A 22289-nucleotide genomic window follows, 5' to 3' on the forward strand; every position below is an offset into this window, starting at 1 on the left:
TCGTGCTCTGTGCCGTGTCCCTCTTCGTCAGACGAAGACACGACAGGTCCATCTCCTCCTTGCCAGCCCACTGGTCATGTGGTTTGGGACTGGACAGGCATCAACCCTCGGCTGAGGATTCAAGCTCCGGCCACCTCATCCCCACGACGGAGACACCCGTCGCCCCAGGGCCGTCACAGGACTTCAGGAACAGCAGCGCAGCGACGGCCCGTCTCCGGGAACGGGCAGGACAGCACAGTGAGCGGCACCGGAGGAGCCGAGTATAGCCCAGCCGAGCGCTTGGCCACCAGGTGCCGAGACCAGCAAATTCTTGACACAGGTTCGGCCGGCAGCCGCGGCCCCGCGAAAGCTCCTGTCATCCTACCTCCCAGACTGAACTTGGGACTTGGGGGCGAGAATCAGGTTATTTGTCATAAGCAGGCAGAGCCCCTATAAAAGTAAAAATGCTCAAAAAGATGGCCACGGGCAGGCTAACTCGGGAGGTGACGCCGGTTTTCCCTCCTTCCGCACCTCGGACGCACTTACTACAAACCCCGGGCACTCGCGCTGCTCTGTGGTCGTTTCGGGTTCCGGGGCCTGGTCTCCCGCACAGACATAAGACCCGGGGGTCGAAGACCACAGCTGCACTGTTCTCCGAGGCACAGCCGACCCTCGGAACTGGGAACTGGTTCGCTCCAACACGAAACAGGGGCGTGTTTGGCTGAAACGCAACCCCCAGACCTGAGGCCGGGCCGTTGCACCCCACAAGGCCCCTCCGCCCAGAGCAACAGAGAGGGCGACCCCACCCAGCTTTATGCGGGACTGGGCGGGGTACGGGACCTTCGGCTCCAAACCGGCGGAGTCCAGGGCAGACGGGGGGGGGGGGGGGGGGGGGGGGGGGGGGGTGGATTTGTCAGCCTCGTCGCCAACCAGCGACAGCAGGTGCGTTGTCTCAAACAGCTTTTCAGTCTGGTGACATCAAGTTACTGGCCAGTTACTAATGAGCCGTATGGGGGCAACCAGCGAGGGCAGCGGCCCGCCGCTGAGCCCCACAGCCGAGCCCCGCACCCGTTCAGCCACCCACATGCGCTTCGCTCTTTCCCTGGGGCCTAAGAAGGGAAACAGCGTCTAGAGGCATCAGGCCAGGGGCTTTTGGAGGGTCAGAGTGTGCGGTAAGTGACACGCTTCAGTGGGAACACCCCCCAACAGTCCTCTCCTGGGAACAGTACCGCTATGCCGTGCTTGACCCCTTGGCAGACGCCTGGCTAAGTCGTGGGAGCAGCCGGGGGTCTGCTCTGGGGCCGCGGCAGGGGCCTGGTGCCACGGGAAATCAGCTGCTGATGGGGGCAGAAGCTGAAGATCCCACGTTTCAGGCCCGAACAGACAGAGTCCCAGTCCAGGATGTGAACGAGCTTCCATACCCCGAGCTTAGACCCTCCGTGAGCCTCTATGCCCCTTCCTCCTGCCAGACCAGATTCCGAGCCAGGAAGCCCCCCACTGAACGTTTCTGCGCCCATAGTTACAGCACATTTAGGGAAAGGCTGGGTGACCCCGGAGCTCCAGCACAGTGAGGCAGGTGTGGGAAAGCCAAGGTGTGGGGTGGAGAAAGGATTGCTGATCAACAAAGGAGGCACCGCCGGTGCTGTGGCTTCTTCCAGCAGGCTCTCCCCCAAAGCCGGTGGGACAAGCCAGGGCAATTCACCGTCTCATCAGTACTGCAGGGGTCCTGGCGCTGGCAGAAGAGCCCCCCTACAAAATGGCCCATGTCCTAACCTTTGGGAGATGCCACAGATGACGCGTTCAGTCCCACAGGACCGCCTCCCCACCTTCAGACAGCAGCTGCAAGCCCAGCTGGTCCCCTGCGCCTCTGGCTGACCGGGTGCAGACCGGAGGGTCCCACCACCCCCTCCGTGGGTGCAGGGGATTGGCTACAGCGACTCTCGGATGGCAGAGAAGCATTTTCCTTACTAGATGCTGGTTTATTGGGAAAGGACAGAACTCAGGAGGAGCAGGTGGAGAGACGCAGAGGCGGGTACGTGTGGGGAGGAGCGGAGAGCATCCGGCCCTCCGGGCGCCCCGGTCCCCCCGATTCCCCATGCGCCCACCAACAGGAAGCTCTCAGAGCCCCGTCTTTTGGGGTTTTTACGGAGGGTTCCTTACACAGGCATGACTGATAAAGTCATCGGCCACTGGTGAGGTGTTTGACCTCCAGCCCCTCCCCCCTCCCTGGAGCTGGGGGGGGCTCTGATCACAGGGCTGGGGCCCCAGCCACCAGCCTCCATCCTTAGGGGACCTACTGGCCTTCCCGCCACCTCATTAGCATAACAAAAGACAAATTTAGGGCTCTTATTACAGGAAATTCCATAGATTTTAGGAGCTCTGTGCCTGCAGGAGGAAGATGACCAAATATATATTTCTTACTATAAACCACAATATCACATCATGGATACGTTTGGTCAAATGACAAGCGGGAGTCGAGTCACTTACCAGCTGATCTGATCCGGTGGGCCTAGCGCGGTCACTGGGGCTAGAGGCTGACAGGTGCACGGTCCTGCCCCTCTGGAAGCCGGAAAGGCAAGGCCGTCACGACCATCGGTTTTCCCCGAGACCCATGTCAGAGTTCAGAACAACAGACGTGACACTTGAGCTGCTGAAACTACTAAAAAGAGGTTATTTGCTACGGCAGCAAGTGGAAACCGGTGAGCAGCTCTGATACCACAGTCCGCTGGGCACGGCGGCCAGGCGGCCCACGGAACCACCGAACCGCGGAACCGTGGAACCGCAGACCCGGGCCTTTGGACTTAGCTGCAGCTCGGGGCCCAGCCCCCACGCCTGGCCTCGGGAATCCGACCTCCCACGCCAGAAGTCCCGAGGGCCTGAGAGACTGTGCGGGAAGCACCTGCCGCAGGTCAGAGCAGTTGCTGGGAGTCTGTGGACTCCGCAGGCACGCTCCTGTGGCCTTGGGGCGGACGGTTTCCCCATCTGACAGCTGGAAATGGCAAACCTCAAGGACAGCACACAATCTGCTCATGACTCTAAGAGCCTGAGGTAACAGGGTCTGTGACTGTAGAGACTAGGTCCTTTTCCTATAGAGAACAAGGCTAAGTCATTTTTAAGGTTTTATTTTTAATTAGGAGAAACATGAATTAAAACATTAAATTTTGAAAGAAAACAGTAATTCCTGTAAATCGCTCCCAGCCGTGGGAGAAAGTGCAGGCTTGGCGGCAACCGCATGGAAACAGAGCCCTGGGTCCTTAAAGCAAGCAGGAGATGTGGGTACAGGTGGACAGAGAGGTTCACGACAGAACCGGGGCTGCGGCGTGAGGACCAGCTTCCAAGTCATCCCCGGACAAGCCTGTGGGCGGCAAGAGGGCTGGCATCCACCCCGCCCAAGCAAAGGCACCCTAAACTTTTCAGAGAGGCCTTTAAAGGTCTGCAGGGGCTTCTCTAAGCTGTGAACCCTAGTGGTCTCATACAATCCTCATGGAAACTCAGAGCTAAGCGACACTGCTCCCGGGGCCGGTGAGGCCTTGGAGTTCGGAGATGATGGCCTGGCAACGGGCCCAAGATCAGGCCATCTCTGCTCAGCCTCAGAGAAGCCTGTGTTTGAATCTAGGTCTTAGAACCTCAAAGTTGTGAGTTTCCGTTCCATTGCTTGGTCGGGAGCAGCACCCTATTTGTGTTTCCAGAAAGACAAAGAATTTACAAAGAACTTATGCAACGCAATAAAAAGACAATGAACTATTTAAAAAGTGGGTAAACGGGGCGCCCAGGTGGTGTAGTCAGTTGAGCAGTCGACTCTTGGTTGGTCTGGACTCAGGTCATGATCTCAGTCCTGGGAGCCCTGGCGGGGAGCCCAGCTCTGTGCCCAGTCTGCTTGACTGTGTCCCTCTGGGGCGCCTGCCGGGGCTCAGGGGGTTAAGCGTCTGCCTTGGGCTCAGATCCTGATCCTGAGTCCTGAGCCCGAGTCCGGCTCCCTGCTCAGGGAGAGGCTGCCTCTCCCCTCCGCTCTGTGCTGTCATTCTCTCTCTCTCTGTGTCTCTCAAATGAATAAAATGTTAAAAACAAACAAAATCCATGATGCTAAGGAAAAGATGCCAGACACAAAAGGCCATGGACTCTGCGGTTCCCCTTACACGAAGAGTCCAGAACAGACAAAGTTGTAGAGACAGAAAGTAGATTAGCGGCTGCGGATGATTTTTAATGAGCACAAGGTTTCCTTCTGGGGTGGCGGGAATGTTCCAAAATTAGAATGTACCGGCTGAGCCTCATATACTAAATACCTCTGAGCTCTACGCTCAGAGCAGGTGAGTTTTATGGTGCGTCAATTATATCTAAGTAAAGCTTTTTTTAAAAAGTCAAGATTGTTTCCAAGAAGGGCTGTAAGCAAGCGTTCCTTCCGCCACCGCCTGTCACAGGGCACGGCCGGCGCACACGGAGAAGCGGGACCACCAGCGCCCGCGGCTCGGACGGAGCACGTCAAGCCCCGCAGAGCGTTTAGATTTTTTAAGCTACAAAAATCCGTAATGGCTTCGCCACGGGAGGGCGGTTGCAGAGGCCTCTTCAAGGTCAAGTGCCCCCAGCTCCCCAGAGGGCCGGTCTCTGGGGTCCGCTCCCACCCACCGTCCCCACCCGGACATTCGCAGACGCACCAGACCTCGAGCTTGCGGCTGCCCCGGGGGCAACCGCGCGCCCCGCCGCCCCGGGGTGGGCTTCCCTAGCGGCCTCCCAGCGCCCCGGTCCCTCCGCCCTGGCCCGCAGCCTGCGGCCTGGAACCGCCGCGCCCTACCTGCCCGGGCAGCGCGCATCCACCTGCCGCAGCCTCGCCGAGCCCCGCGCCCGGGCTGCGCGCTCCGCCTCCTGGCGGCCTGCGGGGGCGGGGGGCGCCGGAAGGGAGGGGGTCGGCACCCGCGCGGGGAGCGCCCCTCTCCGTAGCCCGCACCCCCGGGCCGGCCGGCCGCCGCGAGCGCGGGAGAGGACGCGGCGCGCCGGGCTCGCGGCGAAGCTGGAGACCGCTCGGCGAGGGCGCGGGGCGCTGCGCGACCGCGGGGGCCCCGGGCCGGCCGGTGCGGCTGCCGCTGGTCTCCGCCCCCCACCCCGCCCCCGCCCCGCGCCCAGGGCGGAGGCGCCGACCCCGGCGGATCTGGGCGGGAGGCGCCAGCCGCCGAGGGAGGGGCGCGCCGAGGGTGGGCGGCTCGCCGTCGGTCCCGGTCCGTCGCGGCGCCGTCCCGTGTCTCCCCGGCGAGGGTGGGCAGGGCTGTCCCGCTTCGGGGGGAAGAGCAGGGACGCCCCGCGCCCGCCGCCCCGCAGAGCCCGGCCCCGGGCCCCACCCCGCCGAGCTGCGCGCGGGCCGGCCGGGGACGCGAAGCAGCCCCGGGGAATGAGGCGGCCGCAGCCCCTGGCGCCCCTCCGCGTGTGCGCCGCGTCCCTCGCCCGCCTGCCCCGCGGGCCCCCCCCATGGCGGCCCGGTGGTTCAAGGAGTTCCCGCTGAACCTGAAGACGGCGTCTGAGCGCGCCCGGCCCGGTGGCGGCGGCGGCCGACTGCGCAAGAACTCGGAGGCGGGCGGCGCCGGGCAGGCCCCGGCCAAGGGCCGCAAGAACTCGGCGGCCGAGCTGGGGAGCGGCAGGGCCGGCGTCGGCGCCCCCAGGGACAGCCGGCCGCCCCGGGACAGCCTGCAGGGCCTGATCCAGGCCGCGGCGGGCAAGAGCCGCAAGAACTCGCGGGCCGCGGAAGACGAGCCGCCCCGGGGCGCGGCCAGGAGCGCGGGCTGCGGCACCTACATCAGCAGGCTCATCAAGGTGGACACTCAGGAGAAGAACGGCAGGGGCTCCAGCAGCAGCAGCAGCAGCAGCAGCTCTTCCTCCGCGTCCTCCTCCCCCGCCTCGCTGGGCCCCGAACTGGACAAGGGCAGGACCGGGAAGCAGCCGGACACGGTGAGCATGCAGCCGCCTGGGGCCGCCGGTCGGAGGGGTCCGGCCAGGAGCGAGCCGGGCGCACCTGCTCAGCCTTGGGCTTCTCTGCGCGGTGGGGAAGGGGAGGGTGGGCCTCCCTCCGACATGTGGCGACAGTTAAGGGACCATTTCACGTCGTTACATTTGATGATTTTTTGTTGTTTTTCATCTTGGAAAATCTTTACTCTGAGTGTGTAAAGTGGGGACTTTCGGGAAATGTACCATGCATTTAATTTTGTTAGCCCTTTAGAAGAGTAAGTGAGTGAGACGTTCCTGCTTTGTGAAACTTGACCTCCTTATGAATGCGGTTTATTTTAATTTGAAATCCAGGGGGATTGCAAAGCCAGATCTGTGTATACGTTTATGCTTCTTGAGCAGAAGGGAAGCATGGATTTCAGAGCCTTGGGGACTAGGTGGAGGGCACACACCCGGCCCCTCCCTGCTAGTGTGGGAGTCCAGGCATGGTTGCCCCGGCCGGTGCCCCCTCGCCAAGGCACCAGCAGCTCACATCCCATCCGTGAACGTCTGCTGGGCAGCAGCACGAGGAGAAGCCGTGCCGGGCTCCATGGGCTGCAGTGGGTACGGAATGGGACACACAAGTGCCCTGAAGGAAATCACAGAGCAGGAGAGAAGGTGATCCCTGCCTCTTATGGCCCAGAGGTTTTCTGGGCACCGTCTAGTGTGAGGCACTTGAGAAAAGCAGCGTGACTCTGGGAGGAGGCCCACTCCACCCTTAGAGAGATGAGCTGGGTTTTGTTTGCTTGGTTTCTTTTTTCTAAGATTTTATTTACTCATTTGAAAGAGACGTCACGAGTCGGGTGGAGGGGCCGGAGGCAGGGAGAAGCAGGGAGCCCGATGCAGGATCCTGGGACCCTGACCGGGACCGTGACCCGGACCGTGACCTGACCCGAAAGCAGACGCTCAGTGACCGAGCCCCCAGGCGTCCATGAGTGCTTGTTTTTTAAATTCACTCTTCTGGGTGAACAATGGGAGAGAAGAGCTCAGACGGAGCTCCCAGGCCCCGGCCCAGGCCGTCCCTGCCTGTCGTGGGAATTCCAACTTTCTGTCGCTCGGGCCCCCCCACACCGTCTCCCTGTGTGCCGTGGGGAGCCCGCGGCACCCGCCATGTGTGTCTGCACCGGGCCCTTCTGCTCGCCCCCCTCGTCCATCGCACCCGGACTGACGGCACACCTGTGCCATGCTGGACCCAGCCGCGGGGCGGGGGACGAGCCATGGCCCAGCTCGCCCAGATACTAGCCGTGGTCTCCCTGACTGACTCCGACGACACGGATCAGGCTGAGTGCCGCGCCTGGCATTCCTGTCTGTCCTGGGAGTGCGGCTCCCGAGGGGGGCCCGGCGGCCGGCAGTGAGAACGGAGCTGGGGGTGCTCTGCGGCGGCTGCTGGGGCATCCCTTGTGGAGGTCCGCCCTTCCTCAGGCTGTCTCCTCCCGGGCAGGCTGCCATCCCCCTGTGTCTCTCTGTTCATTTTTTTCCTGCTGGCGCTGCTGATGCTTCTCTGCTTCTCCGGAACTCTCTGGAGACCCGAGCCGGACCGGGCGCTTCCTCCCTTGAGTCTGGTTCCCCTTTCTTTGCTCGTTGGCTCTTACCCCATCTCCCTCTTCATCTGGAGTAAAGAGTGTATATTATGGGGGCACACTGCTGTCCGGCAAGTGTGTGCTTTCTGTCCCCATACAGTTCCCACAAAACTGTCGCCCCGAGAAGAGCCTGTCGGGCTCAGCCATGGGGCCTCCCTTGTCGCCCAGCAGCCGCCGAGCAGAACCGACCAGACACACCACCGCTCGGGCCCCTTTCTCTTCTGGAAGACTCGATGCTTTCTGCCACGGATACTGACCAGAACTCTGACTGTAGCCGGGGAGCTCCGGAACCCAGAACCCCCCAGTCCTGTCTGGGGCTATCCCTTACCCTTCTGAAGCCCTTCCCTCCGAGGGGGTTGCAGATCCCCGGAGGACCAGAGGCAGCCGGTGTCTTCCGGTGACCCCTGACGGTGTCTCAGCAGTGCCAGTGGACGCCCAGTGTCACAGGGGCACGGACCGACTTAGGCCCGTGTGGCCCTCCAGGTTGGCCTTAGAAAGATCAACCTCCCAGGGAAGGGGCTGGAGTGTTGATTTCGTTCTGCTCTGCAGTGATCGCCACCCTCCACGCCCACTACCCGTCCTGCCACAGGGACCCCCACACCCCGAACGCACTGCCGGGCAGTGCTGGGGAATGGGCAAGAGTGTGGTGAACCGTTGCCAGTCGGTGACGCCGCCGAGACAGATGAGAAGTTTGTCCCCTGGTAACGTGGATGGTAACGTGAGCCCGAGCGAACACTCCAGAACCGGGGGGACCGCGACTTCGAGTCAGAGATGATTCGTAGCCATTCTGACACCGTGGCCGTCCGGGTGTGCTAACCCTGGCCGCTCCCCTCTCCGGTTCTTTCAAGGTCATCATTTTGGAAGACTATGCTGACCCTTATGACGCCAAACGGACGAAAGGCCAAAGGGACGCAGAGAGGGCAGGAGAGAATGACGGCTACATGGAACCCTACGATGCGCAGCAAATGATAACAGGTGAGTGCGAGGGGCGCGGGGGGAGGGGCGTGAGGGGGCGGAGCCTCAGGCGCTGGCGGGGGCGGTCCTGACCGCACATGTGTGGGGAAGAAATGACCGCCTGAATCAGGCCATGCTGACTGGAAGAAACAAATCAGTCCCAAAGCAGGATCACAATACCCAGTGAACTTCCTTTCTGGTTCTGTATCCTTCGGTGTGAGAATCTGCAGGATCTTCAATGTTTTCCTAATTCTGTGTGAAATGACGCTTGTGAGTTTGCGGACATGACCTTCAGGGTGGAGACTGGTCATGTGCATTTCTCGGCTGCTTTGAAAGCTTTAACATTGGTAAGGGGGAGTCGTGAATCTCTAGCTGGGGGCTTCACGTGGTCGGCAGGTGTGCCCACGACGAGATCCTCTGTTACCGTGCAAGGAGCTCTATGGTACCAGAGCAAAAGCAGGAGCGGCTGCCCTGGTCCGAGCCAGCCTGGGCCCCGCACGCCGCCTAAAACCAAAGTCCGCAGATGCTGGGACCTTTCAAGTTGGAACAGTTCTAAGGCGAGCAAAGTGCTCGCTCTATGGTTTTTAGTGTCCAGATTTCCCCTTTTATTCGTAATTCTCTTAAGTTTGTATAAACGATACTTAAAAGTATCATGAACTAAGTTACTTAGATTTATTTGGGAAACTTAGAGTAATATATTCACCCAATTTTTTTTAATGTTCTTTAATCCATAATGAAAAAATGTGTTTCTGAGCACTGACCCACGGCACCCCTGTCCGTGCCTGGGGAGGGACTCGGCCACACGTTCCGGACTCTCCCCTGTTTGGAAACAGATTGAAAAGCCGTCAGGCACAGGCCCCGCGGGCTTGGTCTCAGAGGAGGCGAGCACAGGGGACTCAGCATCCTGGAAGGTCAGGACAGGCTTCAGAATGAACATGAGCTACAGCAGGAAAGGGGCGCCGTGTCCTGCTTCCCTGCGCACAGAGATAAGGCTGGGGAGGGTGTACCCTGGCCAGGCTGTGACCCTGAAGGTCACTGGACTGTGACCTCTAACGAAATCTGTGAATGAAAGGAAGTGAAAATGAACTTAGTCAAAAACTATCAGAGGCTTGTGAGGAGCAGGGGGAAAGTTTTACTTTTACCTAAAGTTGAAGAAAAAGATATTCTTAAAGATAAGTCAAAATTATCTTTTTTTTTTATCTTTCTTTTGTCCTTCAATTTTTATTCTTCTCTTTCTTACTAACCGGAATAAGTAATTTATCTACACTGTCCCAGCTGTTTATTCGTGGGGCCTCACTGATAATAGGGGGGAAATGCTCTGCTTTCCCCCCATAAACTCCTCACAAGACTGTGGGCTCATGGACTTCAGTCCTCTCCTCTTGGTACAAAATCACAGAGACCCGGACTTGTCTGTGCTCATAGACTTTTTAAGAAACAGCAGAAAGTAGACCCAGGATCTCCCCCTCCAGATTGGACGGACCCCCTTTGAACCGATGGGTAAAAAGGCACTTTACTGAGTAAGGCGTCTTTCCACGCAGACCCACAAAGAGGGTTGTATTGAAAAATCAGAATTGTGCAACATGAAGTAAACACGATGATAATAGTGTTTGATATTTGAGGGTTTATTAAGTGTGAGCCTCTGTTTGCAGTTTACGTGAATGCATCTGTTTAGGAATATAAGATTAATTCAATTGGAGATTAAATTCAAATTTATTAAACTTTTAAAAACTTGATAGCTTATTTTGTCTTAAGAAAATCCACGAATTTTAAAGTCTCTTAAAAGCTCTGTCAAAAAGCACCTTCTTGACCCGTGCGGAGAGTACACCCCTAATTCTCTCCGTAGCCCGCAGCTGGACAGAATAACAGGAAGTGAGTTGATCGGAAGCTGGAAATAAAAGATTTGCTGCTGGGGCTTTGTTTTGTTTTTGTTTTGTTTTAAACCTTCTACATTTTCGTCCAGTTGCTCCTTGTATGCTCATGTCCCACTTCGGAAATGCTTGTTTCTTGAAAATATTAGGGATTTTTCTTTAGTTTCTGCATTTTTCAGGAGATGGTGAGGCGCTAGGGAACCCCAGGCCCTGTCCGGCCTTGCTGGTCCCCGCAGGACGGGGTGGCCCGGCTGCCTCAACGCCGCTGGCGATGTGGCTTTCCACCATCCAGCAGACGCTCCTCGGGTGTTCATGCACCGGGCGCCAGGCCCTGCGCTGGGCTCTGGCAGCCGGAAAACCAGTCCCACCTGATCCGTGTCCTCATGGACCGGCATGAGGACCGACATGCCTCTTACAGCCCAAGAGGCAAACAGACCTAACACCAAGAGACCAGAAAATAGGTCCTTGGAAGGTGCAGTGAGTGCTGTGAAGTCAGGAACAGAGCAGAGGAAGGAACAGAAGGCACTACTTCCTCTCCGACGGCCCAGTCACTGGAGGAATCCCTCCGAAACTTTACTCTTAACCTCGAAAGCTAGGAATTGCTAAGTTTATAAATAAATTCTCCCTTAGATTTACCCACAGAATCGTTCACAGGAGGATAGGGTTATGAATACAGGCAGTAAACTTCTCTGTTCTGCTAAACTAGCAGGAGCATTTTAGCAGAATCATTAGCAGAAAGCACCGAGTGGAGCGTCCGGAGCTCCACGGGAAGGGTCTTAGGCAGCTCCAAGAACACGTCATTCGGTGGGAGACCCGTTTCCAAGGCTGGCACCCTGTTAAGTCGGCGCCAGGCTCACCTGCCCCTGCCTGAGCCCTGTGGCCCCGTGCGGGGGTGTTAGAAGCACCCAGCCTGCAGCGAGGGTGCCCAGGTCCAGATCCGCTCCAGGCCATGTCCACGTGGACAGCAGAGATGCCGGGTCCTTCCACATCTGCTTTTACTGGTCCATGTCCTGTCTTGGGGGGGTTCAGTTTTATTTTTGCTTGCAGATGGTTTTGTTGGCTTGCTCAAACAGATCCAAAGGAGAACCTCAGTGTTGGGATGCCCATTTTAAAAAAACCATTATGGGAAAATAATACAGAAGATTTCTGACTTCTGTAATTAGTCTTTACTTTCTGGTAAAACTTAAATTTCAGGACTCCTGCGTTACATCTGCTTTTGTTCAGATATTTAGATTTATTCAATAAGAAAATACTCAAGTCGGGGCGCCTGGGTGGCTCAGTGGGTTAAAGCCTCTGCCTTCGGCTCAGGTCATGATCCCAGGGTCCTGGGATCGAGCCCCACGTCGGGCTCTCTGCTCCACGGGGAGCCTGCTTCCTCCTCTCTCACTCTCTGCCTGCCTCTCTGCCTACTTGTGATCTCTGTCTGTCAAATAAATAAATAAAATCTTTAAAAAAAAAAAAATTAAAAAAAAAAGAAAATACTCAAGTCATTTCACTTATTTTTTAGAGGGCAGGGGAGGTGGCAGAGGGAGAGAATCTCAAGCAGACCCCCCCCCCCAAGCTTGGAGCCCAAGACAGGGCTCGATCTCACAACCCTGAGATCACCTGAGCCAAGACCACGACCAGAGCCGAGAATCAGGAGCCGATGCTTAGCCACCCAGGCGCCCCATTCGTCATTTTATTTTTTTTTAATTTTAAAGATTTTATTTATTTGACAGACAGAGATCACAAGTAGGCAGAGACGCAGGCAGAGAGAGAGAGGAGGAAGCAGGCTCCCCGCTGAGCAGAGAGCCCGATGCGGGACTCGATCCCAGGACTCTGGGATCATGACCTGAGCCGAAGGCAGCAGCTTAACCCACTGAGCCACCCAGGCGCCCCCATTCGTCATTTTAAATCAAAAGTGAGAGTAGGCATAAAAGATGTGACCAGGAACAGCCCTTTTCTGATTCTGACGGAGAACAGCCTCCAAGAGAGCTGATGGCTTTGCCAGCATGGTGACCGACACTCTGCGTGAACCGCGGGCATCAGGGCCTACAACGGCCCCCACCGTGCCCGGCCTCGGTTTAGTCACCAGTGAAAGTGGGACCACACGTGTCCCATGCTGGACACTGGTGTAACACGCCTAGTACACACGTGTCCCGTGCATTTAGCCATTGCTCGGACGCTGCAGGGAGCCTTGTGTCTTCCAAGAGAATTCCAGACGAGCGCAGAGGACCCGTATCTGCCGACGACAGCCGGCTTAGTGAGGGCCCAGCTCCGTCCTGCACGGGCTCCGGCGGCGGGCGGTGGCGTTAGTCTGCACTCTGTTGTCCCCGCAGTAAATGGCCTCTGTCGGCAGGGCCGGGGTGTAGCTTCCTCTCCGCTTCCTCCTCCTCAGCCGTTTCCTCCCGGGGCCAGCCCTGCACGTCCCGGGCAGCTCTCCCCCAGCGAGGCCGGCTCCCAGCTCCTGATTGTTCCTGCGTCCACAGCGCCCCAGGTGGGGGACAGGTGGGGGCTAGGGGGGTGCGGAGGGCCGTGCAAGCCCTGGTTTCCCCCGACGACACATTGTTGAGAGGGGGCTACCCGAGCCGGCTGCCTACCCGCTCCCCGGGCCTCCCCTGCCAAGTCTCGGGGGCGCAGGCCCTCGCCGCACGCAGACACGCGTGGTAAGGACTCCAGACCCTCATTATCGTACTTATTACAACACAAACCTGGAACTTTCCCTGTGAGCAGGACTTCTGTGTCTTAAAGTTGGAATCGACCCTCGGTTTCAGTCCGCTGGGACAGAGTTGAGGGCAGGACCCTGGGAAAACGGACCCGGCCTGCGCCAGGCCGTCCAAACTGAGGGCATACTGAGGTCTTGATCAGAAACTTACAGCTTCTAAGTTCACCCTCTGAAGTTTGTGTCCTGTCTTTCCTTCTCTTAGCTCTACAGAGACGCTCTTGTTGAGTTCCAGCCCTGTCTTCCCGGACCAGGAGCAGCTTGTGCTTCTGGTTCCCCGTAACTCTGTCTAGAATAATGTAGAGGAGGGGTGTGGACGGACGGGCCTCACGTGGCCCCAGGCACCAGCCTGGCCCTGGGGCAGGACCTCCCACCCTTCCATGTGGGGGTGCAGACCCAGGGAGAACCCCTCTCCTTGCCGGGGAGCTAGCAATGACAGGAAGGCTGTGGGGGCAGGAGGAGCTCGGACGGGGGCCCTAGGGACTAGGGGGTGTGCAAGGGCTTCTCAGGCTTCACGTCCCATGAGAATCCCTTGCCCCAGACCGGCTAGCTCGGTGCCTGGCGCCGGGACCGGGCAGTGGGCGCCTCCGACACCACTGACGCAGGGTGCAGGGCTGGAGCGGGCTAAGGTCGGGGCCCCGTGCAGTCTCACTCTTTTGAAGTTTGTGTCCTGATTTTCCCACTTTCCCTTGAGTGTTTTGCCCGCTGCCCCTCCTGGAGACAGAAGTCAGCTGCTCTGCACCCGAGAGTCACCGTGCGTTGTACGTTACTGGCGCTGCGCCCTCCCCCCCCCCGCCCCCCGGCTCCCCTGGCCCCCATCCGCCGGCCCAGAGCTCACACAGCGCCACTCTGCTTTTGACCCTCTGCTTTTCTCTTGGTCACTTTTATTTCACACCCTAACCCTTCACGGATTTGTGAGTGGTTCCGTGGTGCCCCTGCGACCCTCGTCTCTCTGAGCCGCATCCCCGCTGCCGGGGGTCTCCTCCCCCAACTCCTTAGCGCGACGGCGCGTCCTCCCCAGGTAAGACATGCCAGTCCCACGGTGCTGGAGGGGCAGACACAGCAGCGGTCCGCGTGTGCGCCCAGAGGAGGGCAGGCCCAGAGCCGCGGGCACGTGTGCCATGGAAGGGGTTAGCCAGAGAGCCGAGGAGCCCGGGACGAGACTTCCACGGGCGTCCCCGGGACACAGGGCAGGACAGCGTGAACGGAGACCGTGCACAGCCCCACCTGCCTGGAGTCAGGAAGTGGATTTTGAGGGGGTGGGACGGGCTCGTGTGAAGAGAAGAAACTGGAGGAGAGTGGTGGTCTGGGCGCCCCAGGCCGTGTGGAGACCGTGGGGGGCTCGCGGGCTTGGGTGGTGCCCTGAGATGCTTGTGCTCGAAGGGTTCTTGACTGTGTCCGGGGGCTTGAGGGCTTCCCGGAGGGCCTCTAGAAGGGCCACAGGGAGGGCAGATGCCCCCCCCCCCACCGCCAAGGCCTCTGGTGGGTCCCAGGCTGCCGGCTCCTTCCTGCTGTGGCTGCCTAGATGCTGGGTGCCTGCTGGCCCCTTAACTCCCGGGGAAGCAGGGCTGTGGTCGGTGGGACCTGTTAGCCCAGCTGCATCGCACGCCCACGAGTGTGGCCTGTGTGCCCCTGCCTTGGAGCCCAGTGTGCCCACGCTCCAGCCCCCACCCCTGCCCCTCCTGGCCTCTGACCTTTGAACTCACCTCTCACTCCCCCTTATGGGAACAAGCCCTCCGTGGTCCCCAGTGCACTCTAACTCACACAGCTTCCTACCCTGGAAGTGACCTTCTGTATCGGGGGGACCCCATCTCCCACTGCTCTTCCACTTGGAGTCTGGCCAGGGCAGCCGTAGGGAGCCCAGCCTGGGCAGCCCGGCCCCCTGCCCCTGCGTCCAGTCCCTGCCGCGTCCGGGTGACGACAGCGTCCTTCACCCTCTGCCTCAGCCTTCCCTTCTGTAAATCAAGGAAGGAACGGCACAGCCTTGCCGGAGGGCTCGGGGACCACAGCCGGTGCCGCTGGGGGTGCTGGCTGCTGGCGTCTGTGCCGCCGTCGCTGGCCAGCATGGTTAGCTGTGACCGTGTCTGGCCTCCTCTCTCTGGAAATGCCTGGAAGTCCTGAACTCTGGCCGGCGGACGTAGATTCCCTCCATGCGTGCGGCCGGTGCTGGGAACAGAGCGAGCACTGTCGGCGGCCGTGAACGTCCTGGGGTCCGAGCCTTCCACCAACGTGTAGAAACGGGGCCGGTGGAAATCATGCCGCCTGGGGTAGGGGGAGCAGGTGCCTGTGACCTCGTGGCTTTCCACAGACTGTGGAACGGGTCTTCAGGGACTCCCCACTCGTCGGGCTTGTGGGACAAGTGGCTTCCCTGCGGCGCCCGTGCAGCCCACCAGAGGCCCAGCCGGTTCGGGAGGGGCGTCCGGGGCCCGCCGCACTCCGGCTCTGTCCACGCGTGTCTTCCAGAAATCCGGCGCCGAGGTTCCAAGGACCCCGTGGTGAAGGCCCTTCAGCTGCTCGACGGTCCCTGCGAGTCGGGAGAGAACAGCGCGAAAGCGGAGACGGCAGCCAAGAGACGGGGCTCCAAGGAGCTGGTGGGGAAGCCCCCCCAGCTGTACGACACGCCCTACGAGCCCCCCGACGGGGCCCCCGAGCGGAGGGCGCGGCTGCCCGCGGAGGACGAGCGGCCGGCCGCCGAGTACGAGCAGCCGTGGGAGTGGAAGAAGGAGCAGCTCGCGCGGGCGCTGTCAGGTGAGGGCCCGGCCGGGGCTCCCGGGGACCCCTGTGCGCGGGGTCCCCGGCTGAGGCCCTGACACACTGAAGAATCCCGGTCCGGCCGCGGCCTCGGTGCGCAGCCACTCGGACCGCCAGGCCAGGCCGCGGGACCAAGTCCGCTCCCGCCTGTGGAGGGCCCTGTGAGTCCGCCGGCGGCTCCGGCCGGGCGCCTGGCAGACGGGGGTGCCCGGGAGGCCTGGGGAGAGCCAGCGGGCGGTTCTGCCGGTCACCCTCCCCCAGAAATCCGCCCTTTTAATGCGCGGAGGGCGTCCAGCACCTAGTTTGTCGCTTGCTGGGCCGGAACCTCCTCTTCCTTCGGATTAAAGACGTTGGGGGTCTCTCCCCACCAGTAAAACCAGGTTGGCGAGGGGCAGTGCCGGCCACGTCAGGGCTGGGTGGACAGGGTGAGGTGCGTGACCGCAAACCCCCGGGTCCATTCTGGGGCCGGCTCTGGAACATCTGTGTTTGTCCAGCCCAGAGGCCACTGAGTGCCCAGGAGTTTCTGTCTCCAAGCGTGCTTCTCTGTTTTACCATTTCCTGGTGGAAATGATTTATTTGGTTTCATAGAATGACACGGTCTTGCATCATTTATTTTAAATACACTGAAACTCCCGGTTTTTAGAAGTCATGGTAAACGGGCCCGTTCCGACACGACTGGGCACAGAGAAGCGTCTCCCAGGAGGGTGGCCATTGGGGACCCTTGCGGTAACGCCCGCCGTCTGGAGTCAGGCAGGCACCTAACTGTCGTGAAGCCAGCGGGGCGGGGGTTGTCTGAGACCTGCGCAGTGGGCCCCGTGGACTCTGTGCCCGACGAGCCTTCTTTCCAGTTCAGTTTGAGGGCTCGGACTGGCCGTCCGTCAAGGAGGACCCGGCGAAGCAGCAGCAGCGGCAGAAGAGCTGGACCCAGAAGGTCCTGAAGCCGGTCGGCCCGGACCACGGCGAGGGCGAGAAGGTGGCCCCGGGCCTGCCGCTGGGGAAGCAGCCGTGAGTCCTGTCCGCGTCCTCACACAACAGACAGTGACCAGGAGCCTGTTGATGGGGCGGGGGGGGGGGGGGCGCTCACCCATTTTACATGATGATCTTCGTTCGTGAATTCTCGTCTGGGTGGGGCTTATTAATGAAAACCCATGTTCGAAGCCCACTGCGCGACTGCAGAACAGCACGCTGCCCCCCACGAGCCCGATTTTACGTTCTCCTGCACCGACTGAAAACTTTTCAAGGACCCTAGTCCTCTTAACGCCCGCATTAAGATTCGGTGATCCAGGTTACCCCTGTCTGTCCCGTCTCTCCTGAGTGTGAGGCAGGGTCTGGATCAGGCCACTGACCTTCTGAGAGAAGTGCGTTGAAAAGAACCATCCAGGGACGCCTGGGTGGCTCAGTGGGTTAAAGCCTCTGCCTTCGGCTCAGGTCATGGTCGCAGGGTCCTGGGATGGAGCCCCACATCAGGCTCTCTGCTCAGCGGGGATCCTGCTTCCTCCTCTCTCTCTGCCTGCCTCTCTGCCTACTTGTGATCTCCGTCTCTCTAGTAAATAAAATCTTTAAAAAAAAAAAAAAAAAGAACTGTCCACTGTGTGAGGCCCCATCTGGGTTTGTGTTCGGACGTGGGCGTCCCCCTCACAGTTGGTATCACCCCCTCCCCCTACAGTTGGTATCACGGCGCCATCACCCGCGCAGAGGCCGAGAGCCGACTCCAGCCCTGCAGAGAAGCTGCTTATCTGGTCCGAAATAGCGAGTCAGGGAACAGCAAATACTCCATCGCCCTGAAGTGAGTACCAGAGCGCGTGGGCTCTCCCCCGGGGGTGGAGGATGGGTCCGAAAAGAGCTGATCTCAGGGTGGCCTGCGGGGTACGTACTGCCGGAAAGTAGGATGCTTTCGCTCGGACAACAGGATGTGAGAGGCTCGGATCCGAATGCAGGGCCGGTCCTAGTAGATGCCCCCAGTCTCCTGTGACGAGGAGGCCTCTCTACTCCCGCGTGACTCAGTGCCGCCCGTGACCGGACCTAGCCCAGGCCCTCCGCGAGGCCCAGCAGAGACGTAATCCCAGAGAAAAGGGAGAATTTCCAGCAGGACAATTTGGCGACTCTCTTGTTCCCTAGTGTTTGGGACTTTAGCAAGTCTGATCCCTTGATGTCAAAATGCCCCTGCACCTTGGACACAGCTTCTCCTGGGGACGGAGACGCTGACTTGCTGTTCTCCCCCTCCTGATTCTACCAGAACATTCGTTTTGCCCGGTGGGCCTGGTGGGGCTTGTATCATGGAAATTCTCTGCTCCGCTGTGGGCTCCGGGGAGCCGTGATGGAGGGTCATTGTCAGGCCCAGGCAGCGTTTCCTTCCTGAGGAAGCCGGGCCCCAGCAGCTGAAACAATCAGCCTGGAGGGGAGGAGAAGCTGGGGGTGTCTGAGCAGCGTGGCTCGGAAGGCCGGGCCGGCCACCGGACGCACGGCGCCCGGAACAGCCGGGCCACTGAGATCCCGGGCCCCTGTGGCCGCTGCCGTTACCCACAGCGGGGCAGGCTTCACGGCGTGGGGGTGGGGCAGGAGGGAGGGGAAACCAGGGGTATTATTACTATTATGATATGTTCTTTGGGGAGGAAAGAAAGAGGAAACCTTACATGCGTCCTTGTCCCGTGACGAGGGGGAGTTTAAACCACACCCCCGTGCTCTCATTCACCGCGTAAGCGCTAGTTGGTGATCTAGGAGACAGGAGATGGGAAGTTGGGCTTTTTCTGTTCTTTTCTTTTCTTTTCTTTCTTTCTTTTTTTTTTTTTTTTTTTGTTCTTTCTCGTCCAGGACCTGATGACTTGTGTGTTTTAGGGACAAACACCCCAAGGATGACCCACAGTGAGCCAAGGGCCTCGGGGCCTCTGGGAGCCCCTGGAGAGCGGAGTTTGGAGCAGTTCTGGGGTGGGCAGGAACTTGCCTGCCCGTCACTCTGGCTGGGAGTGCTGTCGGGGGCAGGGACCCCTGCTGGCTCACTCCTGTGTCCTCCGTCCTGTTCTGTTTCAGGACTAGTCAAGGGTGCGTCCACATCATAGTGGCCCAGACCAAAGACAGCAAGTACACGCTGGATCAGACGAGTGCCGTCTTCGACAGCATCCCTGAGGTGGTGCACTATTACTCCAACGAGAAGCTGCCCTTCAAGGGAGCAGAACACATGACCTTGCTCTACCCCGTGCACAGCAAGGGCCACTAAGGTCCAGCCAGCAAGAGCCCTGGCCAGGCCCCTCTCCCTGAGCAGGGCATCAGCCCCAACCAGCACCGGGGGACAGGACGGGACTTCCCCACAGGGATCGGTGGGAAGTGGGAGTCTCTACCTAGAAGGCAAAAATCTTTGGCCTGACAGCCATTCCGCGACACTTGGTTACTGACCTGTTGCTTTTCTACAAAAAGAAATCATAATTCACCAGCTGCTTCTGCTCTCTGGAGTAGGTGTTCTGTTTGCGGGGGTACTTTCAGGAAAGGTAAGTCAAGAGTCCAGGAATATTAACACTAGGTGTTCCCTGGAACACGTAGGCACTAAGCAAACCCACAAAAAATGCAGCTGGCTTTATGCAGGGCAATAAAACTTGATCACGTGGACCAGAAGAGCGTGTGCCACGGACCCCTTCCCGGGAACAAGGACAAATACTGGAAAACACGTGGATATGGAGGTCTCGGGGAAGGCGTCCTGGTTCAGCTCCGGAGTCCACGCAAATTCACAGCCCCAGTGAGAGTATTTGGGTGGTCAGCCTTCAAAGACAGTTTTGTTTTCTCAGTCTCTAGGGACTTTTCCATCATCTTTACTATGCATGTAAACAGGAAGGAAGATGCCCCCAGATTAAGAATCAGCAACAGAAATTAAACATCAGCATCATTATAATTCTGAATTATAGAATAAAATAATGATTTCATTTCTGATTTTTTTAAAAATCTGAAAAATGTGCAAAGCTCAGCGGCCGTTTCCTTACAGAATACTCATTTGGAACTTTGGATGTCTTTGGGGTTCACCTTCCGGCATTCCTGTGGTTAGGGAACAAGTTTTAACTTGTGCCCCCGGTTAGATTTGCTTTTTATTTTTGGAGTAAATTTTTAGTACATACATCCCTGCCCCTCGGAGCTGAGTGCCTGTCCTGTGCAAATCAGACCCGTTCTCACCGCACAAAACCGTCTTAAAGAGACAGTTCCTGCTTCACATATTATATTAATAGTCATAGTAGCGTTCTCTTTATGGTTCATTGTGAGCTTTGGTTGCCAGTTCACTTACTGTGAAAAAAATAAGTAAGAACCCCTGAGAATGGCATTCCGGGAAGGGCCCCTGCCCAGTGAGCGGCCGACAGTCCCCGAGCAGCGGCGTCCGTGGTCTGGCCTTGCTGGTGGCCCCAGGCCTGGACCACAACATCCCTGAAGAATTCACTGTTGTTGCCTCTGTTACAGACACACAAAAGGTTGATTTGGTTCAATTTTAGGAAAGCCTGTCCTTCGAGCTCCTAGTCACCGTTCTGCTGTTATGATTTACACATTAGTAGACACTTGCTTCTCTGTTAAGGTTGTAGCCAGATGGTCATGTGATCTTTGATTTAAAAAATGGGAGGGGAACCTTTTCTTACTGAATCTCAATGATTTTATTAATAGAGTGTCTGTTTTTTAAAATACTGATAGAATTTTTTAAATGTGCATTGGTTCATGTGTGACATCTTATTATAAGATTTTTTTAAAAGCATTTTTAGCACCTGTAGTTCCAGTTCCATTCAACAAATATTTATTATCTTCCATATACAAATAATTCATTTATTAAACTTATTTTTAGTTCAGCATTCTAGAAGTGAAACCTGATTTTTGACTTAAACCTATCCTACGAAATATAGCAGTTACCCTAATCTTGATGCCAAAAAGCTCTGCAGCCTTTCTCTGTGCACTCTTGATGGTTCTTGGCAGACACCCAGCAGCCGTGATGAACGTATAATGAGACTTGACGGCAGACCTGATGCGTTACATTCATGAAGCTTCCATCGTGTGCTTTCTCTGCACTGTTTTCCCGTGACACTGTCCTGTTGTTTGTGGAGATGTAGAGTCTGCATGTGGTCCGGCCCTTCTCACCACGTGGGGCGGGGAGGAAGAAGAAAGGTCTAGAAGGAGCTGAGCTGCCGCTTTCTCCCTGAGGCCGAGTCGCCGGCAGCCGCAGAGGCCTCACCAGCAGCAGGTACCTGTGCTCTGAAAACAGGCCGGGCAGGTGTCCCTCGTCCCTGATGCTTCCTCATGGGGCCTCCAGGGCCACTTATCCAAACCCCTGTGACGCCTTTCCTCTCTGAGCTCTGAATGCTTGGGCTTTCCGTCATTTTGCCCTGGTCCACGTGTTTGCCCATAGTCTCCGTATTCTCCGTTACCTCTGTCTCCCACAATCTTCTCCGATTCCTGCTGAAGAGTATACTGCCCTTTAGCAACCCCGTGCCTGGAACATGGCTCCCCAGACCCCCCTCCTGGGCTCCTTCTCCAGCACACCCCTTCTTAACAAATGCTCTGCCCGGCTCAGGAGACAACTTCATTTCGTTGCTTCTTCTCAGGCCTATGGGACATTTCCGTCTACTTTGCTGCTGTAGTGGTTTCCACCAGGATGGACTCCAGCCAGTGGAGTGTATATTTAAACAAGGAATAAAATAGTGGAGCGCTGTTATTATGTACAATAGAGGAAAATGTCGGGGCACCTCGGCGGCTGTCATTGAGCATCTACTTTCGGCTCAGGTCATGATCCCAGGGTCCTGGGACTGAGTCCCGCATCGGGCTCCCTGCTCAGCGGGCAGCTGGCTGCTCCCTCTGCTGTTCCCCCTACTTGGGCTCTCTCTCTTCCTGCAAATCCATAAATCTTTTTTAAAAAGAAAAGAAAAAGGGAAATAAGGAGCACCTGAGTGGCTCAGTTGGTTACGTCCGACTCTTAATTCCCGCTCAGGTGCTGATCTCAGGGTCATGAGACTGAGCGCAGCGTGGAGTCCGCCAGAGTTCCTCTCTCCCCCCTTGGCCCTCCTGCTACTCGTCTCTTTCTCACTCTCTCAGATCGTTCTTTTAAATGAAAATACTGACATGCTGACTGTCTTTGGGGAGAGGAGTGTCCTTTTAAGTGACCCAGAGTACTTTCTCAGGCATTTATAAAAAGAGCCTTTTCCTCTCCTGAATCGTTTCTCATTTTTTGCGTCCGTCTCGGGATGGGGAGGTGGGCACCAGGGTTTGGGACAGGCGGGGCAAGAGTCCTAATGTGCCCACGGGGTTGGTGACGGCTATCACTCTCTGAATGGCCACTGCTAGTAAATGTTAAGGCTCGATTCAGAAGAACCGAGCACCTGAGCCTTTCTTTCAAGGAGCCGGCATTTCTGCTGCGGTCCAAGGTCCGTTTTCAGTCACGGGCAACGCCTCACTTTTCCATGGGTCTGGGGGGAAACAAGGCGTCGCGTGTGGGCTCCGTCTCACCCCTGCGCGAGAGGCCGTGACGCCTCCCCA

The 22289-nt window shown here is 58.0% G+C and overlaps 1 protein-coding gene and 1 long non-coding RNA gene across 2 annotated transcripts; both read left to right on the forward strand.

Moving 5' to 3' along the window:
* Positions 1-5133: 5133 nt before the first annotated feature.
* Positions 5134-19892, forward strand: SHE (Src homology 2 domain containing E). The gene is made up of 6 exons (XM_032319388.1): positions 5134-5913; positions 8375-8501; positions 15513-15797; positions 16649-16805; positions 17467-17586; positions 18828-19892. The coding sequence occupies exons 1-6, from the start codon at positions 5437-5439 to the stop codon at positions 19012-19014; spliced, it is 1353 nt and encodes a 450-aa protein (XP_032175279.1). The 5' UTR covers positions 5134-5436; the 3' UTR covers positions 19015-19892.
* Positions 19893-20534: 642 nt separating this feature from the next.
* On the forward strand, positions 20535-21967 carry LOC116576807. Its single transcript, XR_004280283.1, has 2 exons — positions 20535-21000; positions 21745-21967. It is a non-coding gene; the product is annotated as an uncharacterized LOC116576807 (long non-coding RNA).
* The last annotated feature ends 322 nt before the right edge of the window (positions 21968-22289 follow it).

This window comes from Mustela erminea, chromosome 17 (genome assembly GCF_009829155.1).
Source record: "Mustela erminea isolate mMusErm1 chromosome 17, mMusErm1.Pri, whole genome shotgun sequence".
Classification (NCBI taxonomy): Eukaryota; Metazoa; Chordata; class Mammalia; order Carnivora; family Mustelidae; genus Mustela; species Mustela erminea.

What these genes read in the sequence shown, in the direction of transcription:
- SHE (XM_032319388.1), top strand. Translation starts at nt 5,437, where the DNA reads ATGGCGGCCCGGTGGTTCAAGGAGTTCCCGCTGAACCTGAAGACGGCG. An exon ending in TGCGCAGCAAATGATAACAG is followed by an intron (nt 8,502 to 15,512) that starts GTGAGTGCGAGG and finishes CGTGTCTTCCAG; the next exon opens with AAATCCGGCGCCGAGGTTCC. An exon ending in AAATACTCCATCGCCCTGAA is followed by an intron (nt 17,587 to 18,827) that starts GTGAGTACCAGA and finishes GTTCTGTTTCAG; the next exon opens with GACTAGTCAAGGGTGCGTCC.